At 46.8% G+C, this 20,131-nt stretch overlaps 1 protein-coding gene and 1 long non-coding RNA gene across 4 annotated transcripts; one reads left to right on the plus strand and one right to left on the minus strand.

Moving 5' to 3' along the window:
• Positions 1-281: 281 nt before the first annotated feature.
• ITPRIPL1 (ITPRIP like 1) lies at positions 282-8,263 on the minus strand. 3 transcript variants are annotated; one of them, XM_084804141.1, is made up of 3 exons: positions 6,099-6,167; positions 3,557-3,717; positions 1,800-3,410 (listed from the first exon to the last, which is right to left on the minus strand). In XM_084804141.1, the coding sequence occupies exons 2-3, from the start codon at positions 3,574-3,576 to the stop codon at positions 2,141-2,143; spliced, it is 1,290 nt and encodes a 429-aa protein (XP_084660267.1). In that variant the 5' UTR covers positions 3,577-3,717; positions 6,099-6,167; the 3' UTR covers positions 1,800-2,140. The 3 variants fall into 3 exon arrangements, with proteins under 3 accessions (XP_084660265.1, XP_084660267.1, XP_084660266.1); XM_084804139.1 differs by lacking the exon at positions 6,099-6,167 and adding an exon at positions 8,084-8,263 and having other exon boundaries at positions 282-3,717; XM_084804140.1 differs by having other exon boundaries at positions 1,806-3,717; positions 6,099-6,150.
• Positions 8,264-8,691: 428 nt separating this feature from the next.
• Positions 8,692-20,131, plus strand: LOC146340749 (uncharacterized). Its single transcript, XR_014783753.1, has 4 exons — positions 8,692-8,828; positions 14,805-14,946; positions 17,473-17,522; positions 20,003-20,131. It is a non-coding gene; the product is annotated as an uncharacterized LOC146340749 (long non-coding RNA).

Raw genomic sequence — 20,131 nt, forward strand, 5'->3', positions numbered from 1 at the left:
GAGGCGTGCGCCGTGTGGGAGGAGCCAAGTTGGAAGATTGCGCCTGGGAGCGCAGAGTTATGAAAAGTGTAGAAGATACCAAACTCCAATTCCCGAGTTGAATCGCTCTCTACTTACTTATTTACTAATGACTGATATCACTTGAGGGGTCTCTACCGTCGGGGCGGACGTAAGAGCTCCCATAGAAATCAGTGGAGAATTTAGTGTCACTCCCATTGGGCAGCTGGTATTCTGCACACCCACAACGTTAAAAAAAACAACTGGAAGAAAGAAATGTTCTTGGTAAGGAGGAACAGTTTTGTTTTATTTGTTAAATTGATACCCCGTCTTTCCACGTGAAATGCACCAGGTGACTAAAAATAAACGAAATAGTAAACTATTTTTAAAAATAACAATGTAGCATACCAGGGTGAGTAATCAAGCAACAGAAGCTGGTTAAAGTAATATTAAGGTTGTAGATTAAACTGTAAAGCAACTGAATAAGAAGATGCAGAAACAGCTCAGTGAGTGGCTACCATCTTGCTCCCAGTCCCAGGGCAGTCCCCTGCTAAAGGCGCAAACCTATGCATGTTTAGACAGAAAAAAAGGCCCACAACTCCCAGCATGCCACAGCCAACATGGCTGGCTGAGGCATTCTGGGAGTTGTAAGCCTTTTTTCTCTCCAAACGTGCATAGGGTTGCGCTCTTATTGAATTGTTTAGGCCTCTGCTCATCATCTGACCCGCGATGAATATGGACTTGAGCACGCTCCGGGAGAGAGCGCAGGACAGGAAGGCCTGGCGTGCTTTGGTCCATGGGGTCACAAAGAGTCGGACACGACTGAACGACTGAACAACATCATCTGACCACTTTGGCTGCTGCTTGGCCACAGTGCAGCCACACAGCAGCCAAGGAAGCCTTGGAGGACAGGGAGAGGAAGATTGCTTCCGCTGCTCCTCCAACCCTGCTGGCTTCAGCCCGGCAGGGCATTGGATGTGCAGAAGCCTCTTGAGTTCAGTGGTTTCTGTCTTGCGAGGGCTCAACCCATAGGACTGCAGCCTTGATCTCGCCATTTTACTTGCTGTTTTTATATTATTTGGAGTCGGAAACCCATGACAATCTATAAATAGATTCTAATCTACCTTCTGCCCACCCCAAATTGAACACTGCAGCTGAACATATTGCATCATTGACTTAGTGCCTGGAACAAGGAAGTTGGCCGTGCATCAGTATTGATGTTTCATGCTAAAGAAGAGTCCTGCAGCCTCAGTTAAACACTTTTGCTGGCACAAATCACCTAGTCCAGGGGTGAGCAAGTTGTGGCCCTCCAGTTGTTTTGGTCTTCAACTCCCAGCAGCCGTAGCCAGAATAGCCAATGGTGAGGAAGTAAGGGAGTTATAGGCCAAAACATCTGGAGGCCCACAAGTTGCCCATTCCTGGCCTAGACCTTATTTTAAAAAGAAAAAAATGCCCTGGCTCCCACCTCCCATCCATTTCAACTAGGCTTGTGTAGAAGAACGTCCTGATAGGTTGTGTCCCATGTTAATTGGCGGAAGGGTGGAAATACTATTTGGATTTCCTGCGTCAGCCGCTAAGTGACTTGGGTACTGGCATTGGTGTGACTGTACTGCCATAATTGTTTGCCCATCTACTTTCAGACTGAGGGACATAGTGACCCCTCCTCCCACATGTTGCTCCATTGAGATGGCAGCCATGGAAGGTGCAGACGTTTGGTGCCTGTAACTAGCTAGACTCTAGATGGGTGGGAGACTCTTGATTTCATTAGAGGCCTGGAAGAGAAACTACCATTGCAAGAGTTTAAGAACACAGCTTGCTGGAACCTTTATTTGAAGTCTAATAGAGCAAATTCGTTTAGAACTGGAGCATATAAAAATACAGGAGAGTAGCTGGCACTAGGAATGTAAGTGAAAGGTCCTTTGCAAGCCCACCTGCCTTTTCTCAGACCACTCTGAAGCCTGGGAACCTTGTGAAGACACCCAAATGACACTATTCCAGGATCAGCGATGCCATTGCTCCCATACGTCTCATCCAGCTTTGTTTCATTGCTGGCAACAGTACCACCACCTTTCCAGCCTGGTTAGAATATGTGGTTCTTTGACAAGCCAAAGAAGGCTAGCCTTTCTAGTGGAGCTGGCATTTGCTACTCTTCATGCTTTGACAAGAGAGCCCTCACTCGTTCTATAACCTCCACAAACTCCTTCATTGCCTCAGCATGAAGACTGGGGTCCTGTGACAAATGCTCAAAAAGATTAAGGGGTGTAGCGCTCCGGAGGGCCTTGGGCATAGGAATCTGGATAGGCAAGGAGATGTTACCAATCAGGAAGTGTTCAAGGTATTTCTCCTGCAGGGCAGCATGCATGAACAAGAGGATGTCCTGAAGTCTTGACCCAATGTTCTCAGGCTCCCAATCTGACAGGGGCCGAAGGAGCAAGAGGTGCATCAGGCACGTCTTGTAGTGATAGTTGGTGAGCACTGCGTTCTTATCTAATGGGCTGGACTGTTTGAAATAGATGAGGATCTGGAGACATTTCAGGTGGCAGCTCTCCTCTGGGGCCCGCTGGCTCACCCATTTGAAAAAGAGCAGCTCCTGAATGGCAAAGGTCCTCTGCCATACCGTACCATTTAAATGATCTCTCTCGGCATCTTGGGTGGCCAGGAAGACCAAGGAGTCTCCTTGCTGCACTCCAAGTATGATGTCGATAGAGATTGACCTCCCGGACCGAAATGCCAATTTCAGCCGGCATGTTGTGTTGGAAGGCTGGGGTAGGAGATCAAGGTTGTACTTCCGATGGATACTATTCCAGGCCTTGTCCACCAAACTCTGGAGCCATTGGATGGTTTTCTCCATGTCCAGGTGGGAGCTGGTGCACAAAACATGCATAAGGAAGGCTCCTTGCTTGTCTTTGCTTGGTTCTTGCTCTGGGTGGTGAAGGAAGCATACCACATCCCCCAGCAGCCTCTCTCTCTTGCACATGCACTCCGTCTCTACCAAAATGTGCCCATGTTTGCTTGGAGCAGCCTCGGAGTCACTTGTTTCAATATGGAAGGAGTGTCCCTTGGGTGGCAGTACAGGTACGAGTACCCTGAATGGCTTGGAAGCCTGTGTGTGCCACCCTTCAAAGGCGCTGTCCACCCCAATGCAGTTCTCCAGCAGAGGGAGGCTGTTCTGGTAGGGAAGAGCTGTCCGACATGTCTCCAACAAGTCATTCACAAAGGACTCGACAAACTCGCACATGCTGGTCAGATCACTCATTTCCATCTCGACATGGTGGCCATAAAAAGCCTCCAGCATTTTTTGCTTGGGTTCATAAGATTCAACTTCCATGTCGGTATCATCGTCGTCTTCGCTGGTAGTCGTGCTGGAGCTGTCTGTGCTGGAGTCATAATTGGGCTCCTTCTCCATAGTGTGTCTACAGCACCCAAAAAGGATGAGAATGATCAGCCCCACATAGTGCCACCCATCCCAAGTTCCATCTTCTGCTGCCAGGTCACTTGTAACCCAATCCTCCCGGCTCTGTCTTGGATCCCAGCTCCAGCCCTTCTGGTCAAATTCTACCTGCAGGCGCCCCATTTCATTTTTCAGCAGCTTCTCATGCTCCTGGAGTCGGTTCAACGTGGCTGAGTCTGTGTGGTCGCTGACCATCAGAGGGTTATGGACTAGAGCGAGCACAGCCAGGAAGATGAGAGGGCCCAAAGCCATGTCTAAAGCAGCCGTCCCTGAAGAAACACATGACAGACAAAATTATTAAACTAGGAGCCGCTGAAGACTATGGTATCGGTGGACAATAGGGCTGTATGAATTCTACACATTTTTAAAGAACACTTTCCTAACTGTAATTACTTCTGTGTTTTTTATTTAAATGTGTGTTTCTTGGGCACAGGGCAGAGATCAGCTTGCACTTTTGGGGTGGTATATTATGGTGGATAGTATCTTGTCAAGTTCTTAAAACATTTTAGGGAAATTGCATGAGAGGTTGAGGTAGGTGTCTCTAACACACACCCTTTGTGGCTAACAGGACTGGTTGTGGTTTCTCGATGGCAGAAAGCAAAGCACTGACTCTGCAGTTTTCTTTATATTTCCTAGCTTTTTTGTGGGTCTGTTGGAGGAGCAACTTGTCGATGAAGTGAGTGAGTGAAAGGGAACTTGGGATCATGGTGGATAGCTTGATGGCAACATTGACCCTGTGTGCAACAGCTGTGAAAAAGGTAAATTCCATGTTGGAGAACGTTAGGAAAGGAATCAAAAATAAAACTGCCAGTATCACCATGCCTTTATACAACTCTGTGGTGCGACCACACTTGGAACACTGTGAACAGTTCTCATCGCCGCACTTCAAGAAAGATATCATAAAGCTGAAAAGAGTACAGACAAAGGCAACCAAAATGATCTGGGGCCTGAGCAACTCCCCTATGAGGAAACGTTGCAACATTGGCGGCTTTATGATTTAGAAAAAAGGCAAGTACAGGGGTCAGGGGACTAGATACAGGTTTATAAAACTATGTATGTTGTGGAGAGAGTGGATAGGGATAGTTTTTCTCCTTCTCTCATAATACCAGAATAATCCAATGAAGCAGAATGGTGGGAGATTCAGGACACACCAAAGGAAGTACTTTTTCATACAGCACATAATTAAACTGTGGAACTCACTACCACAAGATATAGTATTGACCACCAACTTGGATGGCTTTAAAAGGGGATTAGACAAATTCATTGAGGACGAGGATATCAGTGGCTACTAGTCATGATGGCTATAAGTTACTTCCATGATCAGAGGTATATGCCTCTGTCTGCCAGTTGCTGAGGAACCACAAGCAGGAGGCTGCTGTTGCATTCAAGTCTTGGCTGTGGGCTTCCCATCAACATCTGGTTGGCCATTGTGGGACACAGCATGTTGGACTAGATAAGCCGTTGATCTGGTCCAGCAGGGCTCTTCTTATGTTTTTAGTTTCTAATGTGAGAAGTATGTGGTCACAAGCCTGAGTTGATGTGCTACTGGGTTGATGTCCCACACACTCTGAAGCTCTGCTCCATAATCCCAGACACGTGGAGACTGGTTGTGATTGCTCAATGATGAGACATAGGCTGTATATAGCTAGAGGTTATTACTTCACTGTTCCGGGACCAAGCCGTGCCACTGAAGGGAGGTTCTAATGCTAAACTGTACCCTCATTCAAATTAAACCCTTGCTTTTGTCTGTATTCCTGAAATAATAGGGTTCTTCACACAAGCCACCTCTTTAAAATCCCACCAGGAGGTCAGGGAAACCCTACCAAATGACATAGAAAGACCATAGCTCAAGTGGTAGAGCACCTGCTTTGCAGAAGATCCCATGTTCAAGACCTCACATCTCCAGTTAAAAGGATCAGATAGCAAGTGATGACAAAGACTTCCATCTGAAACCCTGAACAGCTACAGCCAGTAGATGATACCAAGCTAGATGGACAAACATTTTGACCTGGTATAAGGCAGCTTCCTAGGTTGCACTTTGCTGGGAGGGGTCTTGAACCTGAGCCGAGCTCTGGCCTGGGGCATAAAATATGAATGCAAAGAATGGGATAACTTTACATTTTGTTTTCCACACAAGGGAAACTGAGCAAACCTAGAACCGCACTTTGATTAAAATTTGGTAGGACTGCTGGGCCAAGCAACATTGCTTCCAGGGCTAGACCTGGCTTGCAGGTCATTAGATACCCACCCCTGATCAAGGCATTCTGTTGGTTTATATATCATTGTATTTCTTTAATGATAAACTTCCAACTTGTCCTTCACCCATTGCTCAATTTTGGGAGCATAGCTAAATCGAACAAGCTAATTTTCTACCAAAAAAAGTACAAATTTGGTGTCAAAAGCTGGGTAAGACTGAAGGCAAAAGGAGAAGGGGACGGCAGAGGATGAGACGGCTAGATAGCATCACCGATGCAATGAATATGGACTTGAGCACACTCCGGGAGAGAGCGGAGGACAGGAAGGCCTGGCGTGCTATGGTCCATGGGGTCACGGAGAGTCGGACACGACTGAACAACAGCAAAAAAGCAAGTTATTTGTGGCTTTCCAATGCACCACACATTTGATTTTCTGCATAGATCAAGTTACCTACTTCAAGTCAATCTAGAATGGGTGGGCACAGCTTCCCAAAATGTTCTCCTGCTCAAGACCTGCTGAAACGAATGGGAACTGCACAAGAGCAAGAGTTTGGCGGAGGTTGTGCAGGAGACGTTCCTGGTGAATTGTGCCCCTTGTGTATAATCCCCACTTATCGTCCACCTGGAAGTCCAAAGATAAATGTAAGGATAGGAAAATAAGGATACAGAAAAGCTCTTTCATGTAGAGGTTTTATGACAGCCTTGTCCCCCACCTGGTGCTTGCCATTGCTGGCTGGGGATGATGGGAGCTGCAGTCCAACACATCTGGAGGGCACCAGGTGGAAGGCTAGTTTATGGCAAAGGAGTCCCAAAATGTATCAGTGAGATCTAGAAGTCTGCATTGCTTCAGGCCTAAGCTGGCTGCAAGAAGGGAGATCCATAATCAGATCTCACAATGTTCCCCCTACAAACACTTAAAGCAGCTCTGGGAAGTGTCAAATGGGATTAGGTCATGGTGCTGGTGGAAGGGATGGTTAACCCTCCCCTGGAGCTTCTGCTTGTCCTGTTCTGGAGAATATATACCTATGCTGTTGGTCGTTGCAAAATCTGTTAATTATAAAAATCTCCTTTTTAAAATGTTTCTTGGCAGGGGTGGGTGAGAATTTTGTTCAATTCATTTTTTGATATGACCTTACCACAACTTGCAACGTCTTCATAAACAAGACAGAAATAACTTGAGATTAAAAACATTCGGATGTGAGAAAAACCAAAACGGACAGGTTCTTCCATTCAGGCCCAGGATTTTGAGTGCTCAGCTCTTAAAAGTCTGGAGTTGGATCTCTGAGTACTCAACCATGTTTGTGGTGCTGAATTAGGGTTCCCAGGCCCTTGATCCGAGTTGAGTTTTACTCCTACTACTTTGGTTTTATTTGGCTCCAGTTTTGTGGATTTTGTGCTCTCTTTCACAAGGTTAGAATATTGTTTTATGCTGAATTTGTATTTTAGGTGTCGACGTAAACCACCTTGGGAGCCTTTTGGGCCAAAATGCAGAGTACAACTGCTTTAAATAAATTTAAAAAATAAATACTAAGCAGTGGAAGATTCTCCCCATCTATGCCAGGAAAAGCTTGGCAGAGGCTTCATTTCTGTGTGTCAAGCAGTTATTAAAAATACGGGCTCCAGGGCCCATAAAGAAACTTGGCAGCCCTAGTTTGGACATGCCCCAACTGCCCACCAAGGTAGACCATTTCCCCCTCCACATCACTGCCATACCCACCTTTGGAGGCTCTTAAAGGGGCAGTGCATCTTAAACCAGAGGTGGTTCATGCCTCACCTCCTCCCTGCACAGCATAACATCCTAAGTCGCTCCTTGTTTTTAAGGCCTGGGCTTTCTCCAGCAATCCTGCCTTCACGCAGCCCTGTTGGCTGCTACTTGCAGCTCTGCCAACCTCTTCCCATTATTACTGGGCTAACTGTGAAGTCACACCTGCCCTGCAGTCACAGCTGCCCTTAAAAGGAGAGGGCAGCAGATCCATTTCCCTTGGGCTGCTTCATGGAGATCAACTCCTGCTCTGCACAGAAGTGCTCAAACACACCACAGCAGGGAAGAAGAGACATTAGTGAGAGACTACTGCATCCATTTGGCTTGTCCTCTAAACTTACTGCAACCACTGGTTCATTTAGGGCAGGCACTGGGAAACTGTGGTCCTCCGGATGTTTTTGGATGCCAACTTCCATCAGCCCCAGCCAGCATAGCCAATAGTCAGGCACAATGGGAGTTGAAGTTGAACAACACTTGGAGGACCACAGGTTTCCTGTCCCTGAGTTAGGGAGAGCAAAAGTACCGCATTCGGCCACCCACCGTTCAGGTGAATGGCCTCATGAGCAGCTTCAATCAAGATTTTGGGGGCCAGTTCAAAGTGGCATTTTGCAAGGCAGGAACACTTTGGGAGTCATTCCCCTGACAGATTATAAATAGGGGTGGACGAAAGTCACTTACCTGTCCTCGAAGGACGTTCGCGGTGGGGGGAAGGCGCTTCGCTGGTCCCCCTGCGAAGTTCAGGCCGGGGAGGGAGGCTTCCCGCCTCACCCCGGCCGAAATTCAGGCCGGGGGGGAGGCTTCCCGCCTCGCCCCGGCCGAAATTCAGGCCGGGGAGGAGGCTTCCCGCCTCGCCCGGCCACGAATGCGAAAGTTAAAAAAAAAAACAAAAACGCCCCCTGATAGGCTACGTGACGATTCACGTAGCCTATCACGGCTAGATCTGCAAAGTCAGCCGTGATAGGCTACGTCAATCGTCACGTAGCCTATCATGAGTGACTTCAAAAAAAAAAAAAAAGCGCGTACGCTAATGGCGGCCCCCATAGGGAGCCGCCATTCGCGTTCCTTATTTAGTCGCTGTAGTCTACGTAAATGTTTACGTAGACTACAGCGACCAAATAAGGAACGGGAATGGCGACTCCCTATGGGGGCCGCCATTATCCGTACACACTTTTTTTTTTTTTTAAAGTCACCCGTGATAGGCTACGTGACGATTGACGTAGCCTATCACAGCTGACTTTGCAAATCTAGCCGTGATAGGCTACGTGAATCGTCACGTAGCCTATCAGGGGGCATTTGTTTTTTTTTCTTTCATTGCAATGGTGGCGGCGGCAGCCGGTCAAAAGACCGGCTGCCGCTCCTGCCTCACTCGAACACCCGCCGAACCGCCGGCCGGACCAGCCACCGGGAGGGACATTCGGTGAAGGTAAGTCCCGTCCCGGGGGGGAGGCGGGGGGCAGGGGGGGTTCGGAGGATTTCTCCCCGAAACTTGTTCAGGGGCCGAACACGTTGGCGCTCGGCCCCCTGAAGTTTCGGGGAGAAATTCTCCGCCAACCCTAATTATAAATGAGAAAATGATCCATCTGAATGGGTTGCCCACACAGGCTCTTCAGAAACGACACCCGAGATGAGCATTTAATGTGTCCTCCAGTGCAGAATGAGAGGGAGAGCTTCCATGTTAAATCACAACCCATGTTGGCCATGCTGTCCAACACATCTGTGGGGCACCAGGTTGGCAAAGGCAGCCCTCCTGCTTGAGTAAATGTATGTACTTGCCCTGTATGTGAACCGCCCTTTCTCCCTAATAAGTGTGTTTAGGTTTGCGGCCTTCCAATGAGTCTCTTGTGAAAACTGCTCAGCCAACAGTCTGTCTGGGCCTGCCTTCCTTTTGCCCTTGACAAGGTACCATTAATCCTGTATTCTACCTGCCCCCCACAGCCTCCACTGGTTAGCATTCCACAGAGATAAAAGAGAAGTTTTAAGGTGTCTGGGAGATTAAAGCTAACAGAGGAACTCGATGGAGCCATGAATTAGCATGGTGTGAGGGTTTCCCCCCTGCCTCCAAGAATGGGAGATCAGGCCAATTTTGTAACACCTTGCCAGGGAGAAGGAGGCACTGAAGTAGTGATAAAGCTGACCCTGAGGTGTCCGTGTGGACAGCCTGTTATTGGGAACCTTAGAGAAATAAACAATATGTTCGGAGTAGGTGGAAGGAGAAGTTAGAGAAGGAGACACTTGGGCTGGATTGGGCTGCCTGGTGATAAGTCTGAATATTTTCCTGTGCAAAGAGTTACTAGGTAGATTTGGAGAGCATGCCAGAGTTACTAGGAAAAGTTTAACAGCCACTTACTTGGTCACCTGGGGTGAATTGGAATTTCCTCCTGATGACCAGACAAGGAAGCCTAAGCAAGGTTGTTTCTTTAGTTCCTTTTAGGATGCAAATGCCTAAGATTGGCATGTGTGGACAGATGGGCTAGTAAAAGGTTTTGTAGGCTAGTCCCTTTGCAAAGTCTGGGTCAACTTCATTGATTAATATCAAGTGTTAAGTTCCATTGTTCAGAATTCCCTGTGGTGGCAGAAAAGAGATGTATGGTGGGTGGCAGGTTCAATGTAGCTGGCACTTGTGCCCTCTTCTGGCACAGAAAGGAATGGCATGAGCAACTTTGGCCCCTGTGATTGGCAGACTGTATGGGGCCTTTGAATAAATAGGAAACACCTGGATAAAATGTCCAGGAATGGAAGATCCATGGTCGGAATACCTTTACTGGGACAAACCAAATGTCACAAAATAGTAAGCGGGTCTGTGATCTCTCTGGAAGTCTTCATCAGGCTGGGTGTTAAGCAAAGGGGCGGGGGGTGAGGGAGCTGCTGTGAAGTTGTAACCACGAAGTTTGCATATGGAAAGCTTGCTCACTGTTATGTGACATTTTGGTTGGTCCTCCTAATAAAGGTATTGTCTGACTGTGGCTTTGGGAATTTTTCTTATGGCGCCCTTTATTTTGTGTGTATCAGGAATTCAAGAATTTGAAGGATAGAATCATTAAAATAATTTATGCTATTATGTTGGTTAGAATACTGGTTAACCTTATAAGTTTTTGGGGGGGTATATGAAAGATCTACAGAGCAATTCCGTACTCTAACTGTACCCAGGGGTGGGGAGGTAAGCCGGCAGAACAGCTCCCATAAGCTGCACGCAGGGCTGGTGTGAAGGGTAGGCAGGGTCGGGCATCTGTCAAGGGCCCACTTCCCAGCAAAGGCCTGCTGACCAGCCCCCTCTTCTTGCTCCTCCTCTTCACCACTGCAACCGGCTTGTTCACTTGCCTCTCGCTCTGGCCCAGACAAAGGCAGTGGTGGTGAGAAGGAGGAGCAGGAGATGCCACTGGCTACTTGCTCCTTGGCTCTCTGCCTGTCAAGCAAGCCAGTGCAAGTGGGCAGGGCCCCCCACACGCCTGAACCAATCAGGTGGAGAACTGCACTGTCTCCTGCCTGGGCCAACGGGCCCTTTTGGCCCACCCCCTCCGGCTGGCAAGTGGCCAATTTCCCCAGCTTTTTTGCCTGATAGGCCAGCCCTGCAGAATAGTATCCCAGAGTAGTATCTCAGTAGGCCACATTACCCCTCCCTCCAGCTGACTCAAATAGCCTGGCAGAAGCACCCAACTCATTTGTGCACCCTGAGGGGCCTGCCCAGCTCCCAGTCCAGCGAACCTGAGGACTGAGCTACCAACCCTCCCCTTCAGCAGTACACTGAAGAGGGGGACAAGAGCTCCGCCTCATATGTACATAATGTAAAGGTAAAAAAACAAAAGATCACCAAATGGCTGGAGGGAGAGGAATGTATCCCACTCATTGCGATGATGTCACAGTCCCCATTCTAGAGGTTGGGCCTTGTGACCTGCCCTCCACAAAGCCCCTTCAAACACCACTGTTACACTGTTGTGGGTGGAGTAGAGGGGAGTTGCATTGACCAAGCCAGGCCATTGAGAGTTGTGCTCTTGAGTGCTTAAAAAAAAGGCAAATATGGATGCGTTGAGTCAGCTCCTGCAACTGCAGCATTTATCTTATCATCTGAAAAGACCCTCCTCTGTTCCGCCTCCTTGGAAGGAAGTTCTGTCATGGATCTGCCAGAAAAGGGTGATGGCACAGTCCTCAGTGTGCTCAAAATGATTACTGAAGAAAGTGACTATTCCTTTCGCAACCCCACACACAAGCTGGCTTGTCTTGGAGCTGCAAGCCCCAGGCAATTAAGCATGTTGCATAAAAGGTAATTAGGGAGCCAGAAAATTAAATAAATAATAAGGTAACTGGTATCCGTACAGAAGACACAAGCAAATTCACAATGAATTCTAGGTAACTGCCATAAAAAATAATGGTCATGTTGACCTGGATGGTAGCCAAAGAGAAAATGTTGAGTTAAATCCCTATCACTTCAGACAAAACGTTATTTCAGTAATGACCAGCTGTTCATTACTGCATTATCCCAGGTCAAAAATGTACTTAAAGTTTTCACTTATCAATTAATGAACAAAAAAAATTGTGTAAGGTATACACATCAAAAAGCCAGATGTACAGAAAAAATTATAGACTTAGGTTTAATTAGCAAACTTTGTGTAAGGAGTTATCTTCTCAAAGGTATAATTCAAAATTGATCTTATCTCACCTGAAAGGTATACATGTAAGCCTTTTTTTAATGTTCTATTTTTTTAGGAACGTTTCATAACAGTGAGATAATTAAGACAGTGAGCCCTAATTTATGGGACAGTTATTAGCTGTGAGGTAACTTTTACACAAAAAATATGTGCTGATTTTAAAATGTGGGAGCTTCCTATTAGAAGCACACCAGGGCTGTGTACTTGTCAGATGAATAGCCTATTCAGTATTGAATGGGAAACTTGGTACATAGAATGAGATCTCTCCTTTTTAAGGTATTAGGACTTAAAGACTAAGAACAAGAAAAGTTTAAGGAATTATATTTCCTGTTAAGCTATTAAGATCTAAAGATCTTTAGCAATGCTCTGTTTAACAACAAAAATGTTTTTATATCCACAGTATATTTTACTGCGATGTTACATATATATTTCTAATAAAAATAACAAATGGATCAAAAAAGATTATCCTTTAGTAATTCTTGTTAGTACAAAACCAAAATTGAACCCACCTAAAACAACTTTTGGTGTACACTTTCTTTGAAGTGCATTGATCAACTATGGGTAGTTAACTGGCAGCCAAAGGCTTCCTAAATACTGGAACTATAGACTGAAAATGCTCAGCAAAGGCCCAGATCTGTGCTGTTCAGCCCAGGAAACATCCTGTAAACTTTCTGGTGCTGGGTAGGAAGACAGGTGGAGCTGCTCTAACAATCATGTCAGTCCACCCCCTGCTGTATAATCCCTCCATGTCATTTCCACAATCATCCCCTTATACCCTGCAATGTGACACCTCATAAGAAGACAAGAGAATGACTCCAGGGTCAGAGGAAGAAGGATGCAGAGGATGGAGAACTCAGGGGCACACCATGTGTGAAGTTAAATTGGGAGTCATTCTACCTATTGTAATGGCGTTGCTGTGGATTTACACTAGTGTTAGACCAGGTGTCAACAGCTGGCATGGCTCCCAGTGAGAAATTCCAGTGGCATATGACCTGGGACCCAAAGCACCTCTGTGTGGCTTGCCAGGTTCTATTTAAGCTGCTATGAACCCCATCTTTAAAAAAAATAAATGAGGCAGATTTCTGGTCCTCATGACTGAGGAGATAAGTTTCAAAATGCAATGGCAAAAATGAAAAAGAACTAGAAATCAAGGACAACTCAACGACAAACCCCAATTCCACTGTTAAGCTTGGTCATGCTTGTCACATTTGTAAGCATAGCATGTTCATCTACTGAAGGTCAAGACCAGGCACATTCAGGAAAACAATTTGCAAATCATTTCCATTCACCAACAAATGAAATAAGAACAGTATGCCTTGCCTCGTCATTGGGCCGCCTATTTGGACAGGACTGCAGCTCAGTAATTACACAGGGTGGACTTGTGTGTTGTGCCTGTTTTTAACCCTCTGCTGTCTCAGTTTTGCTCTGACTTGGACTGAAGTGGAATTGGATCTCCAGCTTCTGTCACGCACACCAATATCCCCTTTGCTGCCCTGACGCCTACACCCCTTTCCATAACATCCCAGACCCCGTCCCGAGAAGCCTGTTGCCTGGCATGGAGGCCAAGTGGAATCTGGCCCAGGTGCCCTTTCGTTCCAGCTGGCCACCCTCTTCGGGAGGACATCCCAATCAGGCGTGCGGGGGCTGTGGTGCCCAGGCATGCAAAGAAGGTGTAACACAACAGCAGCTGGTATATTTATGGCCTGGCAGGACAATACCAAGGCACCGTGTGGCAAGAGTGGTTGAATAACCTTTAGGGGTTTATTTATGCTGAGGCCGACACTCTGCCCCCCTGCTGCGCCAAGCGGCGCTGAGGATTCAGCGATTCCAGATCCCCTCATAAATCAGGCTGGCGGCTGGCTTGAGTTACGAGGGTCTCTAGTAATGACAGCCAGTTAATCCTGGTCTCCTTAGCTGGGATTACTGTCCATCACTTTTCATTACTTTTGGGCCCAATCAGTACCCCCCATTTTCTGGGGCGGAATAGGGAGCCCATTGCCACTGGACAAGAGGCACTTGCTTCCCTGAAGACCTGTCATCGCAGCTATAAATAAAACGACTTGTTTGCAGAAGAACAAATTTAGCCTGTCCAGAAGGTCAAGGTGGCAGGGAGCCCAGTCTCGCTCCAAATAGCCTTCCATTAAAATTATTGTCGTGTTTTGAGTTTCACGACCAAAGGAGGAGAGCGGCATGAAAGGTGGGAAGAGGGCAAGGGGCAGCAAGACACAGAGCCCTTCCTAGTCCTCCTTCCCTCACCCACCTTCCCTTTAGCGGATCATGCCCTAGAAAATGCCCTGTTACCCAGGCCTGGTTCAGTCTGAGTTGCACCACTTCAGGCCTCAGGGGGAAAGGCTGCCATGATGGATTGTCCCTGAATGCAAGGAGAATCCCCTCCACATAGAAAACTAGTATTTCAGGGAGGAGGGCATCTTCCTGATGTGCTAGCTCTCTATATGTAGAGAGTTTTTAATGGATCTGTCTTGTTATATTTTAGTTCAGATTTTGTTTTTAATTTGTATTTTATTATTGTTAGCTGCCTCGAGCACCATTGTGGGTGGGAAACTGGGATATAAACTTAACTAATAAATAAATAATACATAATAGTTTTTTATATATATATATATATATATATACAGATGCATCACTTGTGTGAGCTCCCCACTTCAAGTCTAAAGTAGTATAGCCCAGACTCAGATCAGCCACCTCAGTGACAACTAGACCTTCAAGATAAAGAGTGGGGAACTTTTTTCAACCAGATTCCATTCTGGAGAAGCACTTGGTGACTGCACTGCAGTGGTGGCCAGAGCCACAGGCAAGAGCGGACAAGGCTGCAACATCTACCCCCCAGATTCTGTTGTTACCAATTTATAGTAAGGAGCATGTCTACTCACAAGTAAGGTAAGCCTCTGTAGAACTACTCAGAAGGAAGTAAGACTGAATCACTCAGTAATTTCCTTCCCTGGCCCGGCCCCCACTGCCCTGCAGGGGAAAGCTCTTATCTCCGATCAGCTGCTGATTGGAGATAAGAGCTTTTTGCTGCAGGGCAGTGGGGGCCGGGCCAGGGAAGGAAATTGCCAGGCCAGATGGGGAAACCCCTCAGGTCTTATCAGGCCCATGGGCTGGAGATTCCTCATCTCTGCTTTAAGAAATACTATAAGAACTGCCACCCCATTTCTGTACAGCTGTGAAATATCAGAAACCCTGTTGGATTGGACCAATGGCCCATCTAGTCTAGCATTCTGCTTCCAACAGAGGCCAGCCAGATACTCCTGGGAAGCAGGGTGAGAATTTGGCCCTGTTCAGACATCATGCTAAGCCATGGTGGTTAGGCTTTTTTTGCTAACCACTGTGGTGTAGTGTGTCATGGGGTTTGGGGGAGAAAACCATGTTCCTCGTGGTTACTAAGCCACCCTGGCTAACCATCTCCTGCAAAAGGGTCAGCTGACCCCTGGGTGGCCTACCATGTTGTCTGGCAGGCTCCCCAGTGGCTTAAATGGACTCCAGAGGAGTTCCAGCCTGTGACCATTAAGTCCACTGGCTAGAGCACCCACCACTGTGGCCGACACTGTATCTGCCATGGACTTTCGTTATGGCCATGTGGCCATTTGATACTGGAACGACTGCCAGGAGCCCATTTGCACCACGGAGGGGATTGGGATGCACACAAACTACTCCAGTAAGATTGCCAGGTAACTACGGAGGGGGGGAGGAGTTAGCAGAATCACACAGTGCCGCGTGGCTCCTGGTTATGTGATGGGCCTGTGTGTCGTGGTGAAACCCACCCCCTCCATAGTTACCTTTACACCCACACCCCCGTGTACGTGTGATTAGGCCCTTTGTCTAATCTGTTTTTAAAGCCTCTCTAAGCCATCAACACATCCGGAAGTACTTTCTTTTTCTTTACCGATATACCTACTGTGATTGCTTATACTGCTTTATTTTCTTGCGAATGTTGTATAAATTGATTTTGCAAGTTTTTTTTTTTTAAATCACTGTTAGAGGTCCTAAATCTGCTTGAACAAACAAAATAATTTGAAACAATGATGCTTCGTCCTTTCCTGTCCTGTGGCCCAGCTTCGGATTATGAAATATTTTGTTATAGAATGATGAATAAAATGGTGTTTACATAGTGTTACCCAGCCTTTACTCCCCACTCACCACCCACCAATGATTTCTAAAAACTATGTAATAATAAGACTTTTATAGAAAGACTAGTGATGTAAAATTTCTGGAAATACTGAACCCTTGGGGGAAAATTTTTTTTAATCCACTCTGTAAGATTCTCAGCATAGTTATTTCTTCCATTTCTTATTAAAATTATTGATCTAATGTATCTTTTACTGATTGACATTTTGAGATGCTTCAAGTCATGCTCAGTTTTCCAGCATGTGAGTGGAGTCCCCCTATCACAATATGGAAGAAAATGTGCATTCTTGACAGGTTGGTTTTGTTGTATGGGGAACATCAACTGATGTTGACTTGGTTTTGAGTGGGGTACGGCTACCCTTGAAAGACCAGGTCCACAGACTAGAGGTCATTTTAGACTCCCAGCTGCCCATGGAGACTCAGGTGTCAGCTGTGAGCCAGGCAGCGCTGTACGAACTCCATCTGATACGGCAGCTGCGCCCCTACCTTCCCGACCATCTTTTCCCATCGGTAGTACATGCCTTGGTCTCCTCTCGCCTAGACTACTGTAATCCACTCAGTGTAGGGTTACCCTTGAAGATGGTTCAGAAGCTGCAGCTGATGCAGAACGCAGCGGCTCGCCTGATTAAAGGCAGCCGCCAGTGTGATCACATCACTCCGGTGCTGAAGGAGTTGCACTGGCTACCAGTTGTTTTCTGGAGCAAATTCACGGTGTTGGCTTTGACCTTTAAAACCCTATATGGTTCTGGCCCAGCCTATCTCAAGGAGCGCCTCCAGCAACACCAGATAGACCGCTCAACAAGATCAGCCTCGGATGGCCTTCTCTCTGTCCCATCAGCCAGGATAGCTAGGCTGGTGAGGACAAGGGAGAGGGCCTTCTCTGTAGCGGCCCCCACTCTGTGGAACTCCCTCCCTAGAGAACTCCGCTATGTCCTCTCTTTAATGAGTTTCTGCCATGCACTGAAAACTTGGTTGTTCAGGCAGGCATTTGGGGTGTGTTAGGGTATTTTTAGAACAGGATGTTTTAATATTTAATTTTACTGTTTTTGATAGTTTTATTATTGTACATCGCCCAGAGTGGCCAGTTACTGGCCAGATGAGCGATTAAGACATTTAATTAATTAATTAATTAATTAATTAAATAAATATCCCAGAACGTGCAGTGGAGGAAATAAGCCACTGTGACTTATTTCCTCCTCTGTGATCATGTGAACCCAGTCTCTGTCTTTCTTTCTTAAGATCATCACTTCCCCACTCACACGGTTTTTGTCTCTTAAGAATCGAGAGAGAGAGAGAGAGAGAGAAAGAAAGAAAGAAAGAAAGGGAAAGTGAGTATAAAGGGGTGCTCCCCCCCATTTCTCCAGCTGCTTTAGGCAAAAAGGAAATCACTGGGAAGAAGTTCTCTGCCCACCTTTAGGTAAAAGGGAGGTCCAAACAAATATTTAGGTTGTTGTTATTGTTTAATCTAAAGCTGTGTTCTTGTCTTCACCAACATTGCCTTTTACAGCCAGGCCTTCTATGTAAAATCATGCAATACTATTGGGGATTTAGAAAGAGTGTAGCGTGGTGGTGATCTTAAGAATTGGGGTTCTTATCACATGACCGACATGTGTTAACTGGCTTACCTAGTGCCAGGATGTTTGGGTTATCAGCAGCAACTGCCCTGTGAATGACCACTGTTAATAATGCAACTGTCACTCTCAGTATTTCCTCATTAAATTCCTTCTGACCTCAAGAAGTCAAAGAGAGAAGGGTTGTGATGGTCCTAACACTATTACCACTCCACACTCTTTCTCATGCTCAGTCTCCCATCCATTCACATACACACACACTATCAATTCTATTCTTTCTTCCCCCACCCCTTCTCTCTCTCTCTCGTTCTCTCTCTCCCCCCCCCTCTCCCCCTCTCCCTCTCTGGAACCTCTCTGTCTCTCCCAGCCTGCTTTTGCTTCCTCCCCAGTTGCCAAGATCACACTGGCCGGGTTCATACAACACTCTGCCTTGTTCTCTCAGCAGCTTGCTTGCTGTGGGCTGGAGGCACCCCATGAGACAGTGACTGGGTTCACACAACACACTAACCCACACTCAGTAGTTGAGTGTGGGTTGTTCTTGAACCATGGGTTGTTGTTGTACCATGGGTTATGGTGTTCTCTGAATGCAGTGCATTTTCCGCAGAGTGGGTTATCATATGGTCTGAATACAGCACATTTCCACAGGGTGGCTTGCTAACCATGCAGTGTAGCTTGTTAACCACCCTGAACAACCTAACAACAAACCACGGGTTCTCAAGGTGGCTTGTTTGAGAAAAATAAGCCACACTGCATGGTTAACAAGCCACCCTGTTGAAAATGCACTACAACAGCACAATAACCCATGGTACAACAACAACCCACGGTTCAAGAACAACCCACACTCAACTACTGAGTGTGGGTTAGTGTGTTGTGTGAATCCAGTCACTGTCTCATGGGGTGCCTCCAGCCCACAGCAAGCGAGCTGCTGCAAGAATGAGACTGGGGGGCAGGCAGATGCACCCAGGAGCTAAGAGGCCTGTCCATAGAGTGCAACAGCTAGAGTGTCTTTCTGAAGGATGTTATGCCACTCTAGCCAGCGTACTCCATGATTGGGCCTCTGACCTCATACCTGCCCCTGCCTGCCAGTCTTTCTCTCTCATGTTCCTTGCAGCAGTACTGATGCCTGGGTTGCTGCAGGCTGAAGGCATCCAAAGTAAAAAAAACTTTTTACAGTTGGGGTGGCTGGCTGGGCATGTACATGATTACAGATGCTCATTTTATTATCTGAAATATCCTTTGACACAGCATGGGGCTGATTCCCAAGTAAACCTGCTTAGCATCAGCACAGCAAAAGCAAACTCCATTTAATTCCTGTTGTTATGGCGGTGCCATTATTCAAGTGAAATTAAAATGTGAAACTGGATATGCTCAGAGTATTTATTGATTTTTTAAATCAGGGTAGACAGACAGGTTTTTTTTCCCTGAAACATATCAAGAGCATAGAAGCAGTTGTAAAGCATGAAATGGTGATGGTGGTGGAAAGAGAAATGTTAGTTATGTGCTTCACAATTAACATAATACACGTGGCCATCTAAAGCATACACACACACCCCATCCCTCCGTAAGGCAATGAAGACAAGGGTCTAAGCATACCTAACTGCACCACTGACATGCAGCCTGCGGGTTCCTCACCTCTGGTGTAGTATGGATCATGAGCTGGACTTTAACCACGGAAAGCTGGGTTTCAACTCTTGCTCTGCCATGAAGTTAGTTGGAAGATCTGGGGCCAGTCACCATCTCTCAGCCCAGCCTACCTCACTGGGCTGTTGTGGGTATGAAATAAAGAAAAGATCAGTAGTATGTATGGACATGGCAACAGACATGGGCACCAGTCACACATGCAGAGGTTCCTTTGACTCTTGCCTTTGTAAAGGATGGAGATGGGTTGGGGGAATCATCCCTCCCTTGAACTTCAGAGCTGGAGCCATTTTTGCCAAGGGGCGAAACGTTTCCCAGCAGGTTGGCCTCTCAGCTGTCACAGCTGTCTACAAATTCCAGCCTGTCTAACTCTGCCTTAACACAGCTGTTGGGTGATGGGGGAAGGAGGGATGTGTGACCAGAAGCTGCTGAGTCTGTTTAGAGTGAGTGAGGCAGCGTGTCTTGAAGGAACTGTGAATTCAGCAAAAATGGAAGGACATAGCGGGGGGCGGCGGGGAGAAGGCAAAGCCCAGAGCAGGAGAGAAAAATCAGGTGAACCAGTGACAACATCACAGGAACATTTTATGCTTCTATCCTAGGGTCAGCGATCTAAAGCTGTTGACCTGCCTGTCCAAGATGGAAGTAACAAAAGAAGAAGAAGAAGAAGAAGAAGAGGGAGGAATACCCAAGAATTGTACGATAAAATAAACGCTGAATTCGTTATATTC

The sequence above is a fragment of the Heloderma suspectum genome, chromosome 6 (assembly GCF_057233095.1).
Source record: "Heloderma suspectum isolate Gila_16-S chromosome 6, 16-S_ref, whole genome shotgun sequence".
Lineage (NCBI taxonomy): Eukaryota > Metazoa > Chordata > Lepidosauria > Squamata > Helodermatidae > Heloderma > Heloderma suspectum.